The sequence below is a fragment of the Anomaloglossus baeobatrachus genome, chromosome 8 (genome assembly GCF_048569485.1).
Source record: "Anomaloglossus baeobatrachus isolate aAnoBae1 chromosome 8, aAnoBae1.hap1, whole genome shotgun sequence".
NCBI classification, from domain to species: domain Eukaryota; kingdom Metazoa; phylum Chordata; class Amphibia; order Anura; family Aromobatidae; genus Anomaloglossus; species Anomaloglossus baeobatrachus.
In genome coordinates, this window is record NC_134360.1 from 30,659,998 (window position 1) to 30,679,582 (window position 19,585).

A 19,585-nucleotide genomic window follows, 5' to 3' on the forward strand; every position below is an offset into this window, starting at 1 on the left:
GAGTTGACAGTTGGGCTTTGGAATTCATAGTTTAATTAGTAATCATGCCATCTGATTTAATTAAGCATGTATCAGAAAGTGGTAAATCACTGACACTATGTAACAGGTCAAAAAATGTATTAGCAAACATTTACGGCCTTTTTAACCTGTGTGTGAGTGGCGCACCTGTGCAGACCGAGGCGGGGAGAGCTCATTAATACCGGGGTCTTGCTCTCATAGTTTGATTGGGACATGACAATTATGCTTCAAAAAATAGCATTATGCAAAAATCTACAATTAAACTGGTGAAGAACATGTGCATCATGTTTTACTAATTAACGGAATAGGATTCTAATGTATGTATTACTTGGAATGACGCAAAAACTATCATACATTGTAAATTCCTTTTTAGTTTCATACATTATTTAGTGCATTAGTCTTAAAGGGAATCTATCAGGTCCCCTCTGTTCTCCAACCCAGCAGCATTGATGGCTATATGCCTAAATTCGCTCCCTAACCAGCTGTCACGCTGTACTAAGACATGACCCGGAGTAGTACAGCAAAGTCACCACAAGGTGGCAGCAGAGTAGTCAGACAGCCGAGTCAGCAATAGGAAGACAAAACAATGTACGAGGGGTGAACGAAACACAAAGTCAAGCAAAGGGGTCAGGAGCTCAACGGTGATAGAGAAAGCCTAAGGGAGAGACAGAGCCAAGTTAGGGATGGGAGCTTTAAGTCAAGTACCAGGAAGTCTAAACTACAAACAAAGGTATGGCAAGTGGGACGGGGCTGGGGGAGGACAGACAGACACAGGTTAGGCGGTAGAGGGTGCACGGCATGTCAGATTGGGTACCTCAACAGAGCCAGCTACACACACTATGAGACATAGACTATGACTGTTGCTGAACCAGAGGTGCAGCACCCAGCATCCCGGAAACTGGAATGAGGCAAGGAGAAATCAAACCCCAAAAATATTACACTAATTGCCACCTCACCAGGGCAATCGGGAAGAGCCAGGGCAAAGCGCCAGAATTGGCTCATCTAGTGGGGCGGCTGTGGGCTGCTATATATAGGTAGAGAAGGGCCAAATAACCATGGGCCTTCCCACCCTGATAATATCAGCCCTCAGCTGTCTGATTTACCTTGGCTGATTATCAAAAATAGGGGGCACCCCATGCCGTTTTTTTCATTTGTTGATTTATTTATTAGGTTAAACCAGGCTGAACACTGAAAAAAAATCCTTTTTTTAACTCATTTTATTTGTAGAGTGCAGCATCCATTTTTCTGCTCTATCTATATCTATCATGTGTGAAAAAGACTTAAGTAAACTAATAGATCACAGACTGAACATGAGTCTACAGTATGACGCAGCAGCAAGAAAAGGCAAACACCATTCTAGGATGTATTAACAGAAGCATACAGTCTAGATCACGTGAAGTCATTATCCCCCTTTACTCCTCTTTGGTCAGACCTCATCTGGAATACTGTGCCCAGTTCTGGGCACCACATTTTAAAAAAGACATCAACAAACTGGAGCAAGTACAGAGAAGACTAACCAGAATGGTGACTGGTCTGCAAACCATGTCCTGTGAGGAACGGTTACAGGATTTAGGATTGTTTAGCTTGCAAAAGAGAAGACTGAGAGGAGGCTTAATAGATGTCTACAAATATCTTAAAGGCTGTCACACTGTAGAGGAATCAGTTTTATTCTCATTTTCACAAGGAAAGACTAGAAGAAATGGGATGAAACTGATGGGGAGGAGACACAGATTAGATATTAGAAGAAACTTTTTGACAGTGAAGGTGATCAATGAGTGGAACAGGCGGCCACAAGAGGTGGTGAGGTCTCCTTCAATGGAAGTCTTTAAAAAGAGGTTGGATGGACATCTGTCTGGGATGATTTAGGGAATCCTGCTTTGAGCAGGGGGTTAGGGGTACTTTGCATGATGCGACTTCGCTAGCCGATGTTAGAGATGCCGAGCGCGATAGTACCCGCCCCCGTCGCACATGCGATATCTTGTGATAGCTGCCGTAGCGAACATTATCGCTACGGCAGCTTCACACGCACTTACCTGCCCTGCGACGTTGCTCTGGCCGGCGACCCTCCTCCTTCCTAAGGGGTGGGTCGTGCGGCGTCACAGCGACGTCACACGGCAGGTGGCCAATAGAAGCGGAGGGGCGGAGATGAGCGGGACGTAAACATCCTGCCCACCTCCTTTCTTCCGCAGCATGCCGGTGGAGGCAGGTAAGGAGATGTTCCTCGCTCCTGCGGCTTCACACACAGCGATCTGTGCTGCCGCAGGAACGAGGAACATCGCATCTCCTATTGGTGCGACATTATGAAAATGACCAACGCTACACAGATCACCAATTTAGGACGCTTTTGCAATCGTTTATCGGCGCATCTAGGCTTTACACGTTGCGACATCGTTACCGGATGTGCGTCACTTTCGATTTGACCCCGACGATATCGCAGTAGCGATGTCGCAACGTGCAAAGTACCCCTTAGACTAGATGACCCAGGAGGTCCATTAGAACTCTAATATTCTATCTATCTATCTGTTACACTGATATAACCTTCATTTTTCTGAAGCAATATACGACCCTAGCTCCTATAAGTAAAGGTCCTGGCCCTCACCGCCGCCTTTAGGTCACACAGACCTGGCACTTTAAGCGAGAATTATGTGCAATATTTGTCTAGTAACTTTCGCTGCGCTCCAGACTGTATCGCCAGTTGTTAAACCTCTTTATAGTTGCCAACAGGTGCCTCGACCAGCCTCCCTGTATCAGCGGTGTCGTCCGAGAGCCAATAAACCATTGTAACATATGGAGAAAAATCCCGACTGCTGAGCTAATCTGGAAGGCAGTTACTTTTCTGGTGATCCGAGGCCCATGGAACAAAAATTGATCAATTACACAAATTAAGCATAGCCCTTCAGGAATTTATTTTATTGGTCTGGACATCTGTTTCAGTATTGTCCAAATCCAAAAATCAAACGGTGCTTTGAGCTGCCAAGTTAGGCAAGAAAATCTAGCGGCCATAAAACTACAACACAAAACCACTAAGTTAATATTACATCCATCTGCTGAATGTTATATAAATATGCAGCCTTTTTTTATTTTCTTTGGGAATACCATTTATTTTTACAGTGCCCAGTATGACATTCGACAGCATTCTGTGCAGTTTATTACAAAGCGACCATAAACGTTTCTTCAAAAATGCATTTATAATTGTGTTACGAGTCCTTGGTTAAGTGTCTGCGCCACCTGTCCTATTTATAATTAAAAGCAGAATTTTTCTTTTTTTTTTTCTCTTTTTTCCTTCCAATTTTTTTTTTTTTTTTGGGGGGGAGGGTAGAAATACTCAGGACAAGGACTCTAAAAAAGGTTGCAATTATAATTTTTAGAGAAAGTCGTTAACTAATGATTTAAGAGGGCCTGGCTGTGACTTTATGGGTGGAAATTATTACAAGGTATTGAGAGTTGTTAAAGGTAAATGCGCACCCTATAAATAATTAAGAATTGAAATGAGTTGACTTAGTGGTTACGGCCGAGTTCACACATGGGGGAGCTGACGTGATGATGGCACGGGGAGAAACGGACAAGAACGGCATTGTGGAACGTTAGGAACTTCTGACCAACCTAGGTCTTATCTTTGATGATCTCCAAAATATCCTGATTTTCAAAAAAAAGCATCAAAATATCATTCGATTCGGATTCTGCACAAAAAAAGCAGCATGTGGATGAAATTACAGACTCATCCGGTGAAAATGTTGCGCCCAGGGATGTGAAGCACTCTGTCCCCGACAATGTACGTCTTGGGAATGTCACAGTGGTGGCCATTGCCCGGTTCCGTGCCCTGGGCCCTTTTTGTAATGGGGGTGTATTTACAAGGGATTAAGTTAGTGTTTATTTGTGACGCCACTTGCGGTGTTGCGGTTATAGGTATGGAACCGCTGCTGCAGAATGTCACTGGTGATGGTGTTATTTGCAGCCGGGATAGTAGGCCCTCCGCAAGCAGGACCGGGCCCCAGAGGATAGGTGATGTGACAGGTGTTAGAAGAAGGTAGTCCACACCAAAGTTCAGTGCAACTGGTTTTTACTCACTGCTGGTTGGTGATAACTGGTTGCCAGAGGCCGGCTGGTTTCACCTCTTCATTCCAGTGCCAGTTTGGTTCTCTGGTACCTTCTTCCCCTGCACCTGTCTCTGGTAAATGGGTCCCCGTAGCGTAGAGCAGCTGGAGGTCCCCGTCCGGTGGTTTGTCCACTTCTGTCCGCCTGACGGTAGCATGAACGCTGTGGGGTTGGAGTCTCTGGTCCTGTACCTGGTTCTCCCTTTGCTACTGAGTCTTCAGATTTTTAGGGTCAGCAAGGTCCTTGATGGTCCCCTCACTGTGCAGGTGTTAACAGGTCGGCTTGGAGCTCTTTCTTGCCCTAGGGTCCTGTACCACATTCGTGCGTAGTTTCGGGAGCACTCCACCGTAATCCACCGGCAACCACTATCCTGGGTCACCGTTAACCCGAGTCAAGACGTCACTTCGCTTTCACCTTCACACTACAGTCCTCACACCTCCTCTGTCACAGCTCGAATCACTACTCTCCACAGTCTGCCCCTCCCACCTGGTCAACTAGTGGACTGGACTGGCTCCACCTCTAGGCAGCCATCCATTGGTCCGACCCTAGCCCTGTACCATTGTATGGGGGAATGTTTGGGAAAACTAGGATTACCTGGGTTTTTGGTGTTACCGACACTGGATCTCAGGGGCCCTAAGGGGTAGACCCTGTATCCTTGTGGGGATGCAGAACCCTGTAGCACCCTGAGGGCTTCAGGAGCGCTACAAAAACAAACCAAGGCTGAGTTCACATGTCCTGTAGTCATCCATTATAATGGATCCGTTAGAGAGCCGTTCGCAAAAAAGTTGTTCAAACTTTTTTGTCTGTTAAATAACGGATCCGTTTTTAGCATGTAGAGTTTATGGACAACTGATCTGTTGGGAAATTTATTTCTGCCGGATCCAGTTTTTTAACATGGGAGTCTATGGACAAAGGATCTGTTAACGGATCACTATTTCTCATTCATTCGTAGCAGATCCAATAAGAATACAACGGATCTGTTACAAATGCAATGGCTAAAAAGCAACCGCTAATGGATCCATTGTCCATAGACTCCGATGTTAACAAACTAGATCAGAAATCAGTTTCGCAATGGATGCCTTCTCACGGATGACTACAGGACATGTGAACTTAACTCAACACCTTTCCAAAGGATGGGTGGTAACTTATTGACCTCTATGGTCCAACTATGGGGATTTGCAGAACGCTGCTACCTTTATTCTCTTTTGAGTGCTGTAATTTTCACCAGTTCCATAAAGGATGAATGGAGCAGCTATCAGACAATCGACCTGCTCCTCCATTCTAATGGGGATATGCTCCATCAAGAGTAAAAATTACCAATTGTGCCGATCGGTGCAGGACAGGTACAAGTGGTTGGACTCCCACCGTTCATCACCTATCCCATGGATAGGTGATAACTCAGTTCCATGGGACAGCCCCTATAAATTAAAATTCATCATTCATGCCTACCAGTCAGCATAACGCAGAATTTTTATTCTTGACGGGGGCACTTTAATCACTGTGAACCTAAGCTTAAAGGGAACCTGTCACCAGATTTGTCGACTGTAAGCCACGGAAACCTCCACTGAGCTCCTATATACAGCATTCCAGAATACTGTATATAGGAGCCCAGGCCACTGTGTAAAATGTAAAAAGCACTTTTATAATACTCACCTTAGGGGGCGATCTGGTCCAATGAGTGTCGCTGCTCTCAGTCCGGCACCTCCTCTCTGCGGTGATCACCATCCTCCGTCTTCTGAGGCCCATGTGCATGACGCGTCCTATGTCATCCACACAGGACGGTATTGAGGTCATGCGCAGTCGCACTTATCTCTGTCCTCCTCAGGGCAGATCAAAATATTGTAGTACGCATGCGCTGGCAGTCTTTAACATTTCCTTGCGCCTGCGCATTACAGTACTTTGATCTGCCCTCAGAAGGGCAGATCAGAGTGCGCCTGCACAGGAGCGCAATACCAGCACGTGTGGATTACGTAGGACACGTCATCCACACTGGGCTGGGTAGAGGAAGGACAGCAATCGCAGCAGAGAGGAGGTACTGGACCGGAGAGAGGAGGCACCGGACCGGAGAGCAGCGACACTCATTGGACCGGACTGCCCCCTAGGTGAGTATTATAAAGGTGTTTTTTACATTATACAGAGTGGCCTGGGCTCTTATATACAGTATTCTGGAATCCCCATTTTCTTCAATGAAGCTAAGCTGCAATACCTAAAGCAACCTGTAGTCATGTGTGGCGCTGTTCTTAGAAGAAAACAGCCATGCTTTTCGAATCTAATTTGACTTCTTGGCACTCAGCTTTAATGTATCCTGATTTAGGAATTGGTCTTCTCATTTCAGACTAAAAGGGTCTTAAGAATCCCAATAGTTTAAAGGCTTAAATGCAACCCAGTGTCCTATTTAATTACTTTACGTAAAAATATAGTTTCCCACAAGACATGCTGGGATTTGTAGTGCAGAGATCTAAGTGATCTTAGGCGTCTATGCTCCATTACCTTTGTCCTCCGGAGACTTATCCTTCACATTTTTGAAGCTTCTCTGAAAATAAGAAGTTGCGTTGAGGGTTGAGACGAGTCTGGTGAAGAAATGCTGAATGAGTTTTCTGAAAAGCTACGAGGGAGCTCATGACTGTTCTGTAAATGTGTTTAATAAAATGTGTGTTTAGTAGCTCGACGCCACAGGGAAAATCTAGAAAGATGAGTTTGCTACAGAATCTTTCGACGAAAAAAGTCTGTTTCTGCAAATCTTGTTATAGAAGCAGTAGATTATGGTCGTAACTCTTCTACTGCCAGGAGAAAGAAATGGACTAAAGAAATAAAAGCAATTCATATAATTATCTAATGATCCTCTAAAAAACTGGTCAAACTAAAAAAATACTAGAGACATGCTGTTCATGTATAATCCATGTTAGGCTATACATATGGTCATGAAAGGTCACTACTGTGTTCACTGTCCATGAGACCGACTGCAGCAGTGTGATGAGGTTACAGAGTGATGACCTCATCACGCTGCTGCACGGATGACGCACCGGCGCTCTGCTCAGCTGCACTGACCCTGCCTTTAGAATCAGCACATGGCTAATTTGCATTCCCCACCCCTTTGCATGCAAATTAGCCAGTGTAGTGGCAGAGGCAACACTGCTGGGACCCTCTGCTGCGGCTGTGACTGGGGCCCGGCGAAGAGTGGGGACTGGGCAGCCTGGTGCTTAATGAAGCTAAGTAATTACTCCGGGCCTGGTTGGGCCCCCTCTTAACTGGACCCCATATACCAGTTGTGGTTTAATGCCCTGACAGCGGCCCTACGGAGGGTCATGCATGCGCGCTACTTTTCAAAGGGATCCACAGTGGTGAATGGAAGGGTCATCATGCATGAGAACTTTTTCTGAATTCACTCAGAGGTATGGAACCCTCCTCTTTGTTATCAGTTGGATTCTACATATCCCAGGGTTCATATATTTATCACCCACGCTATGGATAGTTGATAACTTTGTTCATGGGATAATATTTTTAATATTCCCATAGGTCTCTTATGGTTCAGTAGTAAAATACCTAATATTTGGGGTGGTTTAGGATGATGAAAGGGTTAAATTAGTTTTCCAACTCCTTGTTATTGATGATTTATCCTTCTGATACTTTATCAATATCAAAACAGAAGAAGTTTATAATTTTCACCAATCCGCTAATTAAAGGAATAAAAGGTGACAATGATTGTAATACCTGGTGAATTTATTCCAAAACAAGCTGCAGTACCTGGTGCATTTATTCTGAAACAAGCTGCAGTACCTGGTGCAGTGACTCCAAAATAGGCTGCAGTACCTGGTCCAGTCACTCTGAAATAAGCTGCAGTATTTGGTGCAGTCACTCCGAAATAAGCTGCAGTACCAGGAGCAATCACTCCAAAATAAGCTGCAGTACCTGGTGCAGTCAGTCCAAAACAAGCTGCAGTACCAGGTGCAGTTACTCCAAAATAAGCTGCAATACCAGGTGCAGTCAGTCCAAAATAAGCTGCAGTACCAGGTGCAGTCACTCCAAAATAAGCTGCAGTACCTGGTGCAGTCACTCAAATATAAGCTGCAATACCAGGTGCACTCAGTCCAAAATAAGCTGCAGTACCAGGTGCACTCAGTCCAAAATAAGCTGCAGTACCAGGAGCAACATTAAAAAAAATAGCTGAATTACAAGGTGCATTCACGACGATCTGTGCCATGTGAACAATGAAGCAGAAAGGGTACTCACCAGACTACACCATAATTCCTTATTTCAGGTGACCGAAACATGAAACTAGATACCACATGGACAGAAGGAAACAGTGGCTATCCAACATTGTATCTTGCTATTATGGGCTATATGATGTTTATAGTCCACTGATTTGCCATCAAACATACATCCAAAATAAGTTGATTTGTAGAAAGACAAGTGACTGGTGTATAGATTATAGCCTGAAGGTCTGACCATGTAGACTTTGAAGGTCTGACCTTGTAGACTCTGAAGGTCTGACCTTGTAGACTCTAAAGGTCTGACCTTGTAGACTCTAAAGGTCTGACCTTGTAGACTCTAAAGGTCTGACCTTGTAGACTCTAAAGGTCTGACCTTGTAGACTCTAAAGGTCTGACCTTGTAGACTCTAAAGGTCTGACCTTGTAGACTCTAAGGGTACCTTCACACTTAGCGATGCAGCAGCGATCCGACCAGCGATCTGACCTGGTCAGGATCGCTGCTGCATCACTACATGGTCGCTGGTGAGCTGTCAAACAGGCAGATCTCACCAGCGACCAGTGAACAGCCCCCAGCCAGCAGCGACGTGTAAGCGACGCTGCGCTTGCACGGAGCCGCCGTCTGGAAGCTGCGGAGACTGGTAACTAAGGTAAACATCGGGTATGGTTACCCGATGTTTACATTAGTTACCAGTGTGAGCAGGGAGCAGGGAGCCGCGCACACTGAGCGCTGGCTCCTTGCTCTCCTAGCTACAGTACACATCGGGTTAATTAACCCGATGTGTAATGCAGCTACATGTGCAGAGAGCAGGGAGCCGCGCACACTGAGCGCTGGCTCCTTGCTCTCCTAGCTGCTGTACACATCGGGTTAATTAACCCGATGTGTACAGCAGCTACATGTGCAGAGAGCCGGAGCCGGCAGCACAGGCAGCGTGAGAGCTGCAGAGGCTGGTAACTAAGGTAAATATCGGGTAACCACCTTGGTTACCCGATGTTTATCTTGGATACAGCTTACCTCAGCTGTCAGACGCCGGCTCCTGCTCCCTGCTCGCTTCATTTGTCGCTCTCTTGCTGTCACACACAGCGATCTGTGTGTCACAGCAGGAGAGCGGCTTTGAAGAAAACGAACCAGGGCTGTGTGTAACGAGCAGCGATCTCGCAGCAGGGGCCAGATCGCTGCTCATTGTCACACACAGCGAGATCGCTAATGATGTCACTGCTGCGTCACAAAAAGCGTGACTCAGCAGCGATCTCGGCAGCGAGCTCGCTGTGTGTGAAGCACCCCTAAAGGTCTGACCTTGTAGACTCTAAAGGTCTGACCTTGTAGACTCTGAAGGTCTGACCTTGTAGACTCTGAAGGTCTGACCTTGTAGACTCTGAAGGTCTGACCTTGTAGACTCTGAAGGTCTGACCTTGTAGACTCTGAAGGTCTGACCTTGTAGACTCTGAAGGTCTGACCTTGTAGACTCTGAAGGTCTGACCTTGTAGACTCTGAAGGTCTGACCTTGTAGACTCTGAAGGTCTGACCTTGTAGACTCTGAAGGTCTGATCTTGTAGACTCTGAAGGTCTGACCTTGTAGACTCTGAAGGTCTGACCATGTAGACTCTGAAGGTCTGATCATGTAGACTCTGAAGGTCTGATCATGTAGACTCTGAAGGTCTGATCATGTAGACTCTGAAGGTCTGATCATGTAGACTCTGAAGGTCTGATCATGTAGACTCTGAAGGTCTGATCATGTAGACTCTGAAGGTCTGATCATGTAGACTCTGAAGGTCTGATCATGTAGACTGTGAAGGTCTGATCTTGTAGACTCTGAAGGTCTGACCTTGTAGACTCTGAAGGTCTGACCTTGTAGACTCTGAAGGTCTGACCTTGTAGACTCTGAAGGTCTGATCATGTACACTCTGAAGGTCTGATCATGTAGACCCTGTAGGTCTGATCATGTAGACTCTGAAGGTCTGACCATGTGGGCTCTGAAGGTCTGACCATGTAGACTGAAGGTCTGACCATGTAGACTCTTGAAGGTCTGACCATATAGACACTGAAGGTCTGGTCATGTGGACTCTGAAGGTCTGATATGTAGACTCGAATGTCTGATCATGTAGACTTTAAAGGTCTGACCATGTGGACTCTGAAGGTCTGACCATATAGAATCTGAAGGTCTGGTCACGTAAACTCTGAAGGTCTGACCATATAGACTCTGAAGGTCTGATCATGTAGACTCTGAAGGTCTGATTATGAAGATACTTTCTACTAAACTCAGTAATCAGTTTCTAATCCCAAATAAATTCTTCCTTCTCTCTTTTCTTATAGTCCCGCACCCTCAAAAGCAGCTGGCGTACAACACTTCGAAAGCTGGTGTTGTGAAATTAACCCAAACGTTGGGAACAGAATGGATCGACAGGGGAGTGAGGGTCAACTGCATATCTCCGTAAGTACATGTGGGAATAGACATTATTGGGTACGATTCTCCACCATAGTCATCACTATGTTGTGCACTTGTAAGTGCAGAACCCAGGACATATTGATAACCCAATGTTTTGGTTTTTTTTTGTTTCCTTAAGTTAAATTCCTCAAAGTTCTCAAATTCGATATCCAACTTTATCCAAGACGGAACTACTCATTTTTGCATAGACCTTCATTTTTTAATTTTTTTTAAAATACTTTTGGTACAAAAAAGTGATGCAAATTAAGCAAAAAAAACAAAATAGGTGGTGCAACATTTTTAAACATTTTTAACATTTTAAACATTTTTAAACAAAAATGTCTAAAGATGTGCAAAATTTAACATCCTGCATCAGCCACTGGTGCATTTTCACACATTTTCACACGCATTTTGTTTAGTTTCTTTGCTCCATATAAATATTGACAGGAGTGGTAAATCTGCCACACGATCATGAATTAAACTGGTTTGTGTCCCCATATCCTTATCTGAGCATTAATTTACTTACTCCTTATTGTTGGAGATTAGTTAAGAGTAAGGGCTGGTTCACACATAGCGACAGCGACAACGAGGTTGCTGTTACATCACCATTTTCTGTGACGTAACAGCGACCTTGTAAGTCGCTGTTATGACCGCTGCTTAGCTGTCAAACACAGCAGCCGAAGCAGCGATCATAACCGCGAGAGCAGGGAGCCGCGCACACTGCTTAGCGCTGGCTCCTTGCTCTCCTAGCTACAGTACACATCGGGTTAATTAACCCGATGTGTACTGCAGCTACATGTGCAGAGAGCCGGAGCCGGCAGCACAGGCAGCATGAGAGCTGCGGAGGCTGGTAACTAAGGTAAATATCGGGTAACCACCTTGGTTACCCGATGTTTACCCTGGTTACAACTTACCGCAGCTGCCAGACGCCGGCTCCTGCTCCCTGCTCGCTTCATTTCGTCGCTCTCTCGCTGTCACACACAGCGATCTGTGTGTCACAGCGGGAGAGCGCCTTTGAGGAAAACGAACCAGGGCTGTGTGTAACGAGCAGCGATCTCGCAGCAGGGGCCAGATCGCTGCTCAGTGTCACACACAGCGAGATCGCTAATGAGGTCACTGTTGCGTCACCAAAACCGTGCCATAGCAGCGATTTCGGTAGCGATCTCGCTATGTGTGAAGCACCCCTAAGAGTAAGGGTACCGTCTCACTAAACGACGTACCAGCGATTTCGACCACTATATGACCTGGTCAGGACCGCTGGTGCTTCGCTACATGGTTGCTGGTGAGCTGTCAATCAGGCAGATCTCACCAGCGACCAGTGACCAGCCACCAGCCCACAGCGACTCGTGGAAACGATGATGCGCTTGGTAACCAAGGTGAATATCGGGTAACTAAGCAAAATGCTTTGCTTGGTTACCCGATATTTACCCTGGTTACCAGCGCATACCGCTTAGCGCTGGCTCCCTGCACTCGTAGCCAGGATACACATCGGGTTACTAAGGAAAGCGCTTTGCTTAGTTACCCGATGTGTACTCTGGCTATGTGTGTAGGGAGCCAGCACTGGCAGCCTGAGAGCGGCGTAAGCTAGTAACCAAGGTAAATATCAGGTAACCAAGCAAAGCGCTTCACTTGGTTACCCGATGTGTACCTTGTTTACCAGCGTCCGCAGCTTCCAGACGCCAGCTCCCTGCACATTCAGATCGTTGCTCTCTCGCTGGCAAACACAGCGATGTGTGCTTCACAGCGGGAGAGCAACGTCCAAAAAATGAACCAGCACCGTGTGTAACGATCAGCGATTTCACAGCAGGGGCCAGGTCGCTGCTCAGTGTCACACACAGCGAGATCGCTAATGAGGTCACTGGAGGTCGCTGGTGCGTCACAAAAACCGTGACTCAGCAGCGATCTCGCTATGTGAGAAGTTCCCCTAACTCTGAGGTTGGATTTTTTCTGTAGCCTACATTTTTTAAAATGTGCCTTTGAAAAAGAAAATCACCATACTTTTTCCTAGGAGCAAATTGAATTCACTTTTGCAAAAAATTGCGTTCACCTAGAAGGCCGCCATTTTGCTGGTTTTCAAAGGGCTGTTAAGTCCTTTAATCTGAATCTCCTTCGTTTTAGTTTCATCCCATTGCTTCTTGCACTTCCTTGTGCTTATGAGAATAGGGCCGCTCCCGCTACATTGTGACTACCTATCAGATATTTGTAGACCGCTATTAAGTCTCCTCTCAGCCTTCTCTTTTCCAAACTAAACATTCCTAGTTCTTTTACCCGTTCTTCCTATGACATGGTCTACAGATGTTCTACTATCTCGGTTATTCTTCTCTGGACTTGCTCCAATATATCGATGTCTTTCTTGAATTGGGGCGCCCAGAATTATACACAGTATTCCAGGTGGGGTCTGACCAGGGCAGAGTATCGGGGAATAATCACCTCTCTTGTTCTAGATTCAATGCTTGTCTTGTTACATTCCAGAATTGTGTTGGCCTTTTTAGCTGCAGCTCCGCATTGTTGGCTCATGTTGAATCTGGGATCCACTATTATGCCCCAGTCCTTTTTCCTGGTGCTATCACCAAGTTATATTTCTCCCATACTGTATATGTTTTTACATTTTTTTTTACTCAGATGTAGGACTTTGCATTTATCCCTCCTAAACACCATTCTGTTTGCCTCGGCCCATTGTTCGAGCGTGTCTAGATCCTTTTGGATCCGCGCTCTCTCCTCTCTAGTGTTGGCTACTCCTATCTTTGAATCATCTGCAAATTTGAAGAGTTCCCCAATAATTCAGTTGTCCAGAGTGTTTCCAATGCCGCTGACGCTGACAACGGTCTTGCAACATCTTGACAGACAAAAGTCAAAGCATGTCATAGAGTTGCAAGAGGTTCTAGACAATCTTGTGAAGATGGAAGACTATCAAAGGCAGCAAGAAGAGGAAGGATGTCACAGCATCTCTCTATTTTATGAGACTTGTGACAATTTCAGGTCATTTCCATGGAAGGGTTTCAAAATTAAATGTAGTTTCCTTTCTTTTGGGGTGTAATGGGTTAATGTCAGTTTTTCCTTGCGAGCATCCTTCTCATTACCTTTTCAGGTGCTTCTGGTTTGGGACCCCTCCCAGTCTTGATATATACCCTCAAGTCCCTGTAGAGGGTGCCGGTTATACTGTATCCTCAGTCTGAGGGGTACTTTGCACGTTGCGACATCGCTACTGTGATATCGTCGGGGTCAAATCGAAAGTGACGCACATCCGGCGCCGGTAACAACGTCGCAACATGTAAAGCCTAGATGCGCCGATAAACGATCGCAAAAGCGTTGTAAATCGGCGATCTGTGTAGCGTTGGTCCTTTTCATAATGTCGCTAAATCAGGAGATACGATGTTATTCCTCGTTCCTGCGGCAGCACACATCGCTGTGTGTGAAGCCACAGGAGCGAGGAACATCTCCTTACCTGCCTCCACCAGCTATGCAGAAGGAAGGAGGTGGGCGGGATGTTTACGTCCCGCTCATCTCCGCCGCTCCGCTTCTATTGGCCACCTGCCATGTGACGTTGCTGTGACCCGCCCCGTAGGAAGTTGTTCGCTACGGCAGCTATCACCGCATATCGCATGTGCGACGGGGGTGGGTACTATCGCGCTCGGCATCGCTAGCATCGGCTAGCGATGTCGCAGCATGCAAAGTACCTCTGAGACTTGGCCTGGAGGTGGAAGGAGTTGTTGGAACCTTCTCTGTCTGTTGTGGAGTAGGCTGCAGTCCTGGTGCCTGACTGCAGCCAAGAAGTTGGAGTTTATCCTTTGTTGATTCCCCTGTTTGTCTTTCTTCCCTTGTGTGTTGTTTTAGAGCAGCCGTGGGACTAGTGATCCTTTCCTGTCCACTCACTAGCCAGGACTATTGTAGGGTCACTCAGGGCTTCAGGTTCCAGCTCGGCGACAGGTGAGGAACTTGTATAGAGACTGGCTTGGAGTACTGGGTACAGTTGCAGGTAAGTGGAGGAGGTGTCCATCTTCTCTTTCACTAACGCTAGGGCCCACCCTTGTTAAAGTGCCCCTGGTGTACCTCTTGTTTGTTGTGGTGAAACCCATGTTTTTCCCACGTTTGCGCGTGACAAAGGAAGGACAAACATGGAGCTGTGTAGAGGGATACCAGAGAGCCGGGGAGAGGCAAATACAATTTTTTGTATATTCTATTATGCTTTGGGGTTTGGCTGGATTCACACCAAATAAACATAATGTAACTTTGAGCGAATCTCCTGAATTCACATTTTGGCTGACTCAGTCATTTCTAGTTATTAGTCTCGGACCAGAGGCATGGGGCCAACTTGGACCCCACCATAGCAACTAGATGGGAGTCCTTTGAGGTATGTGTATTCTAAAGAGTAAACTTTTCTTCTCTCAACATTGTCAAGACTATGAGATTCAAGCCAAAAAAGATACCGGAACAAGCCATCAGATTCATACTTATGACCGAAAAGCCATTGCTTACTGTATTGTATCACCGCCATCAACAATAAGACGAGCCAAACAATAAAAGTAACAGCGACGTTCCGATTCCGACCTAGACCTTTCCCCAAACGTTGAGCGTAGGACACATAAATTCTGATAGATAAATCCCAAGATAGGAGAAGAAATTCTAATTACCAAATGTGCATTGCTCTTATTATTTTTTTTTTTCTAGGAAAGGTTTTCATTTTTTTCCTAAATGAAATTCTGGCGTGGGAAATAAATCACTAATAGGCTGTTAGCGCAGCACAGTCAATACACCAGCACATTAGTACGTTGGCACTTGCTGTAGGTAATCTGGAAATAATTCAAATGATTCTTGCCTACGAAGATGCACAATGGCAGCTCTCCAAAGGAAAAAGGAAAAAAAGAAACACAACCGAGGAATTTCTGCACTTTCTTTTTTTTCATCCAAAGACTTCTTCTTCGTCTCCGAGAATGCCAGAATTTGGTAGCTTCTTTGTAGGCGTTCCGTATGAGAAATATTCGAATATTGGTCCCGTCGGAGCTTGCAATCTAATTGTCATCTGTATCGGTAGCTTTGGCTTTTGTAGGAGTTTTAAAGGTGACACGACATTGTCAAGCGATTAGCGGTCGTTAGGAGAAATGGGGGTATTGGCTTTTGTACTGATCCGTTGAAATGATTTGCAGATGAGGCCAAAAATTCTCATTGGCCTATTAAGCTTCAAATTGGTTTGCAAATGAGAATGAATGCGTATTTTATGTAATGACGTTTGGGATCATTCAGATTCGTTGTTTCGCACAAGTTGGAAATTTTACAAAAAATTTAGACTTAGTAAAAAAAGGCTTTAGAGCCACAAAGGGGTTGTTTGATTTTTTTTTTTTTTTAAATTAAGATAACCTTTTTAGTGTTTTTTGAGAGGGGTAATGTAACATTCAGAACTTCTATCTATGAAGTAGGGAGGATTTAAAGAACATCTCTCTCTTGGAAGGACATCTGTGTTTAGACATATAGTTAACTGATTTCAATGAGAGTCATGTAATACTCAATGTCTCCTGTGGAGGCACTGTAGGGAATTCAAGCATCTACTGCTAGATTGCTGGGGGTCTCAGCAGCCATACACCTTAAAATTATCTTATTATCTGGGGATACTTATAACAAAAATAGGGTTATCTAAGGCTACTTTCACACATCCGGTTTGAGCAGTGCGGCTCAATCCGGCTGTGAAACCTATGCAACGGATGCGGCGAAAACACCGCATCCTTTGCATAAGTTTTTACATGCGGCCCGTCCGTTTTTTTCCGGTTGCGGCATGCTACTGAGCATGCGCAGTGGAAGAAACCGCATGCGGCGGCCGGATGTGTTTTTTTCCGCATCGCGCCGCATCCGGCATCCATAGGCATGCATTGAAAAATGCGCTGCAGCGGCCGGATGCGTTTTTTTTTTGCCGGAGCAAAAAACGTGCCAGGGAACGTTCCATCCGGCCGCCACATCAGCTAAATCTGCCGCATGCGGCAAAAACCGGACCGAACGCAAGCCCATGCGGCACAATACGGCACTAATGTAAGTCTATGCAAAAAAAAACCGCAACCGGCCGCAAAAAAAAACGGTTGCGTTTTTTCTGCAGAGTGCCGTATTGTGCCGCAGAGCAAAAACCGGATGTGTGAAAGTAGCCTTAGGCTACTTTCACACTTGCGTTGTTTTGCATCAGTCACAATCCGTCGCCTTGAGGAATTACGGTATCCTGCAAAATATTTTGCAGGAATCCATTTTTCCCCATAGACTTCTATTAGCGACGGATGTGACTGACGGCCCTGTGTTGCATTCGCCGTGTGACGGATCAGTCGTTTACTAACAGCATGTTAGGCTATGACCGCACTTTGCGTCGTGCTACTTGCTTTTCTAAATGCACGGTTTTGCCTTAATTGATTTGGCCAAAGTTGCCTTTTCCAGAAATTTAGCGCTAAAAACGCATGCGTATTTACCGCGTTTTAGATGGGTTTTCAGCGCTATTTACATGCTTTTTCACCTGCGTTTTGACAGATGCGTTTTGAACATCAAGACACTGATAAATAATGATTAATTAGTCAAACAGAATGAAAAAAGAGAAAAAAAAGCAAAACATATATAATTTTTGAATTAATAAAGAAAATAGTTATATTTCATGAAATTATAGCGGTTTCATAATATTTTTTGCTAAAATAGCAATAAACGCATAATTTTCACTAATTTAATTGTCGGACTATGTGTGTGTGTAAAGGGACATATGATTCTATTATTTTGATGTCTGAAAAGCATGCGTTTTGGAAGTCCAAAAGGCATGTTTTCTGCACCTAAAAAGCAGGTAAAACGCAGGAATTTGAAGGAATCTTGGTTTTTGCCATTTCTCATTGACTTCAATGTTAGCAAAATGGCAAAAACAATTGACATGCTGCTTCTCTGAACGCATGTTTTTTGCCACAAATTATGCAAATTAAACGCAGCGTTTAGAAACGCAAAGTGCGGTCTAGAAATCTACATTTTCCATAGACTATTATGGAAAAGCAAAATGCATGCCTTTTGGCATGAAAACGCTGCAGCTCAAAATGCTGCAGATACGCAGGTAAAAACGCAAAGTGCGGTCATAGCCTTAGAATGCTGTATATAAGAGCCCAGGGGTGGTGGCCGCAGCTTATAGTTGCCAAATCTGGTGAAAGGTTCCCTTTAAAGAGGTGATTCACTACTCTGCAATATTGGCAACATCCATGTAAAGCTGATAGTGAAAGCTTTTCAAATACCTTGTGTAGTCAATCCTGCTTCTGAGCGGCGCTATTGTGGTCTGCTCATCCCCATGAAGTTCACCCTCCCCCCCGGGCTCCATGACCTCTGAGATCCGGTGATGACACTCCAACTTCCAGTTGACCCGACATCACCGAACGTGGCACCAGTCTTCTTGAGTGACTGGGCTGTGGGCGGTGTTTCGCCGCTCATCACAGCTCAGCAAAGGAGAGAGCGCGCTACATGCTGGGTGGTGAAAATCCGCCCACAGGCCATTCACACAAAGAGACTGGGTCCCGCCTCAGTGATGTCAGGTCAGCTGGAAGTTGAAATGACATCACCGGGATTTCAGAGGTCTCGGAGCCCGGGGGGGGGGTCAGTTCATAGGGATGAGCGGACCGCAACAGCGCCACTCAGAGGCAGAATTGGCTGAACAAGGTATTTAAAAAAATCCTTTCCTATCAACTTTACAGGTATGTGGCCACTATTGCAGAATAGTGCATCACCCCTTTAAATTACTGTAAAATGATGGCAATAACGTTCCAAAAACCTTACCCATTGACTTCTATATTAAAGTACTGGGTGTTTTTAGAGCAAACGTCTTGTTGTTTCTTTTAAAGGGAACCTGTCACCAGATTTGGGGCCTATAAGCTGCGGCCACCACCAGTGGGCTCTTATGTACAGTCATATGAAAAAGTTTGGGCACCCCTATTAATGTTAACCTTTTTTCTTTATAACAATTTGGGTTTTTGCTATTTCAGTGTCATATATCTAATAACTGATGGACTGAGTAATATTTCTGGATTGAAATGAGGTTTATTGTACTAACAGAAAATGTGCAATCCGCATTGAAACAAAATTTGACCGATGCAAACGTATGGGCACCTCAACATAAAAGTGACATTAATAATTTGTAGATCCTCCTTTTGCAGAAATCACATCCTCTAGTCGCTTCCTGTAGCTTTTAATGAGTTCCTGGATCCTGGATGAAGGTATATTTGACCATTCCTGTTTACAAAACAATTCCAGTTCAGGTAAGTTTGATGGTCGTCGAGCATGGACAGCTGCTTCACATCATCCCACAGATGTTCAATGATATTCAGGTCTGGGGACTGGGATGGCCATTCCAGAACATTGTAATTGTTCCTCTGCATGAATGCCTGAGTAGATTTGGAGCGGTGTTTTGGATCATTGTCTTGCTGAAATATCCATCCCTTGCGTAACTTCAACTTCGTCACTGATTCTTGCACATTATTGTCAAGAATCTGCTGATACTGAGTTGAATCCATGCGACCCTCAACTTTAACAAGATTCCCGGTGCCGGCATTGGCCACACAGTCCCAAAGCATGATGGAACCTCCACCAAATTTTACTGTGGGTAGCAAGTGCTTTTCTTGGAATGCCGTGTTTTTTTGCCTCCATGCATAACGCCTTTTTGTATGGCCAAACAACTCAATCTTTGTTTCATCAGTCCACAGGACCTTCTTCCAAAATGTAACTGGCTTGTCCAAATGTGCTTTTGCATACCTCAGGCGACTCTGTTTGTGGCGTGCTTGCAGAAACGGCTTCTTTTGCATCACTCTCCCAAACAGCTTCTCCTTGTGCAACGTGTGCTGTATTGTTGACC

General features: G+C 45.2%; 1 protein-coding gene across 1 annotated transcript in view; it reads left to right on the forward strand.

Moving 5' to 3' along the window:
* The window catches only part of LOC142249440 (uncharacterized), a 107,090-nt gene that overhangs the window by 67,669 nt on the left and 19,836 nt on the right, over positions 1-19,585 (forward strand). The window contains exon 10 of the mRNA XM_075321096.1: positions 10,635-10,752. Within this exon, the coding sequence (XP_075177211.1) occupies positions 10,635-10,752 (118 nt within the window). The remainder of the gene's footprint in view (positions 1-10,634; positions 10,753-19,585) is intronic.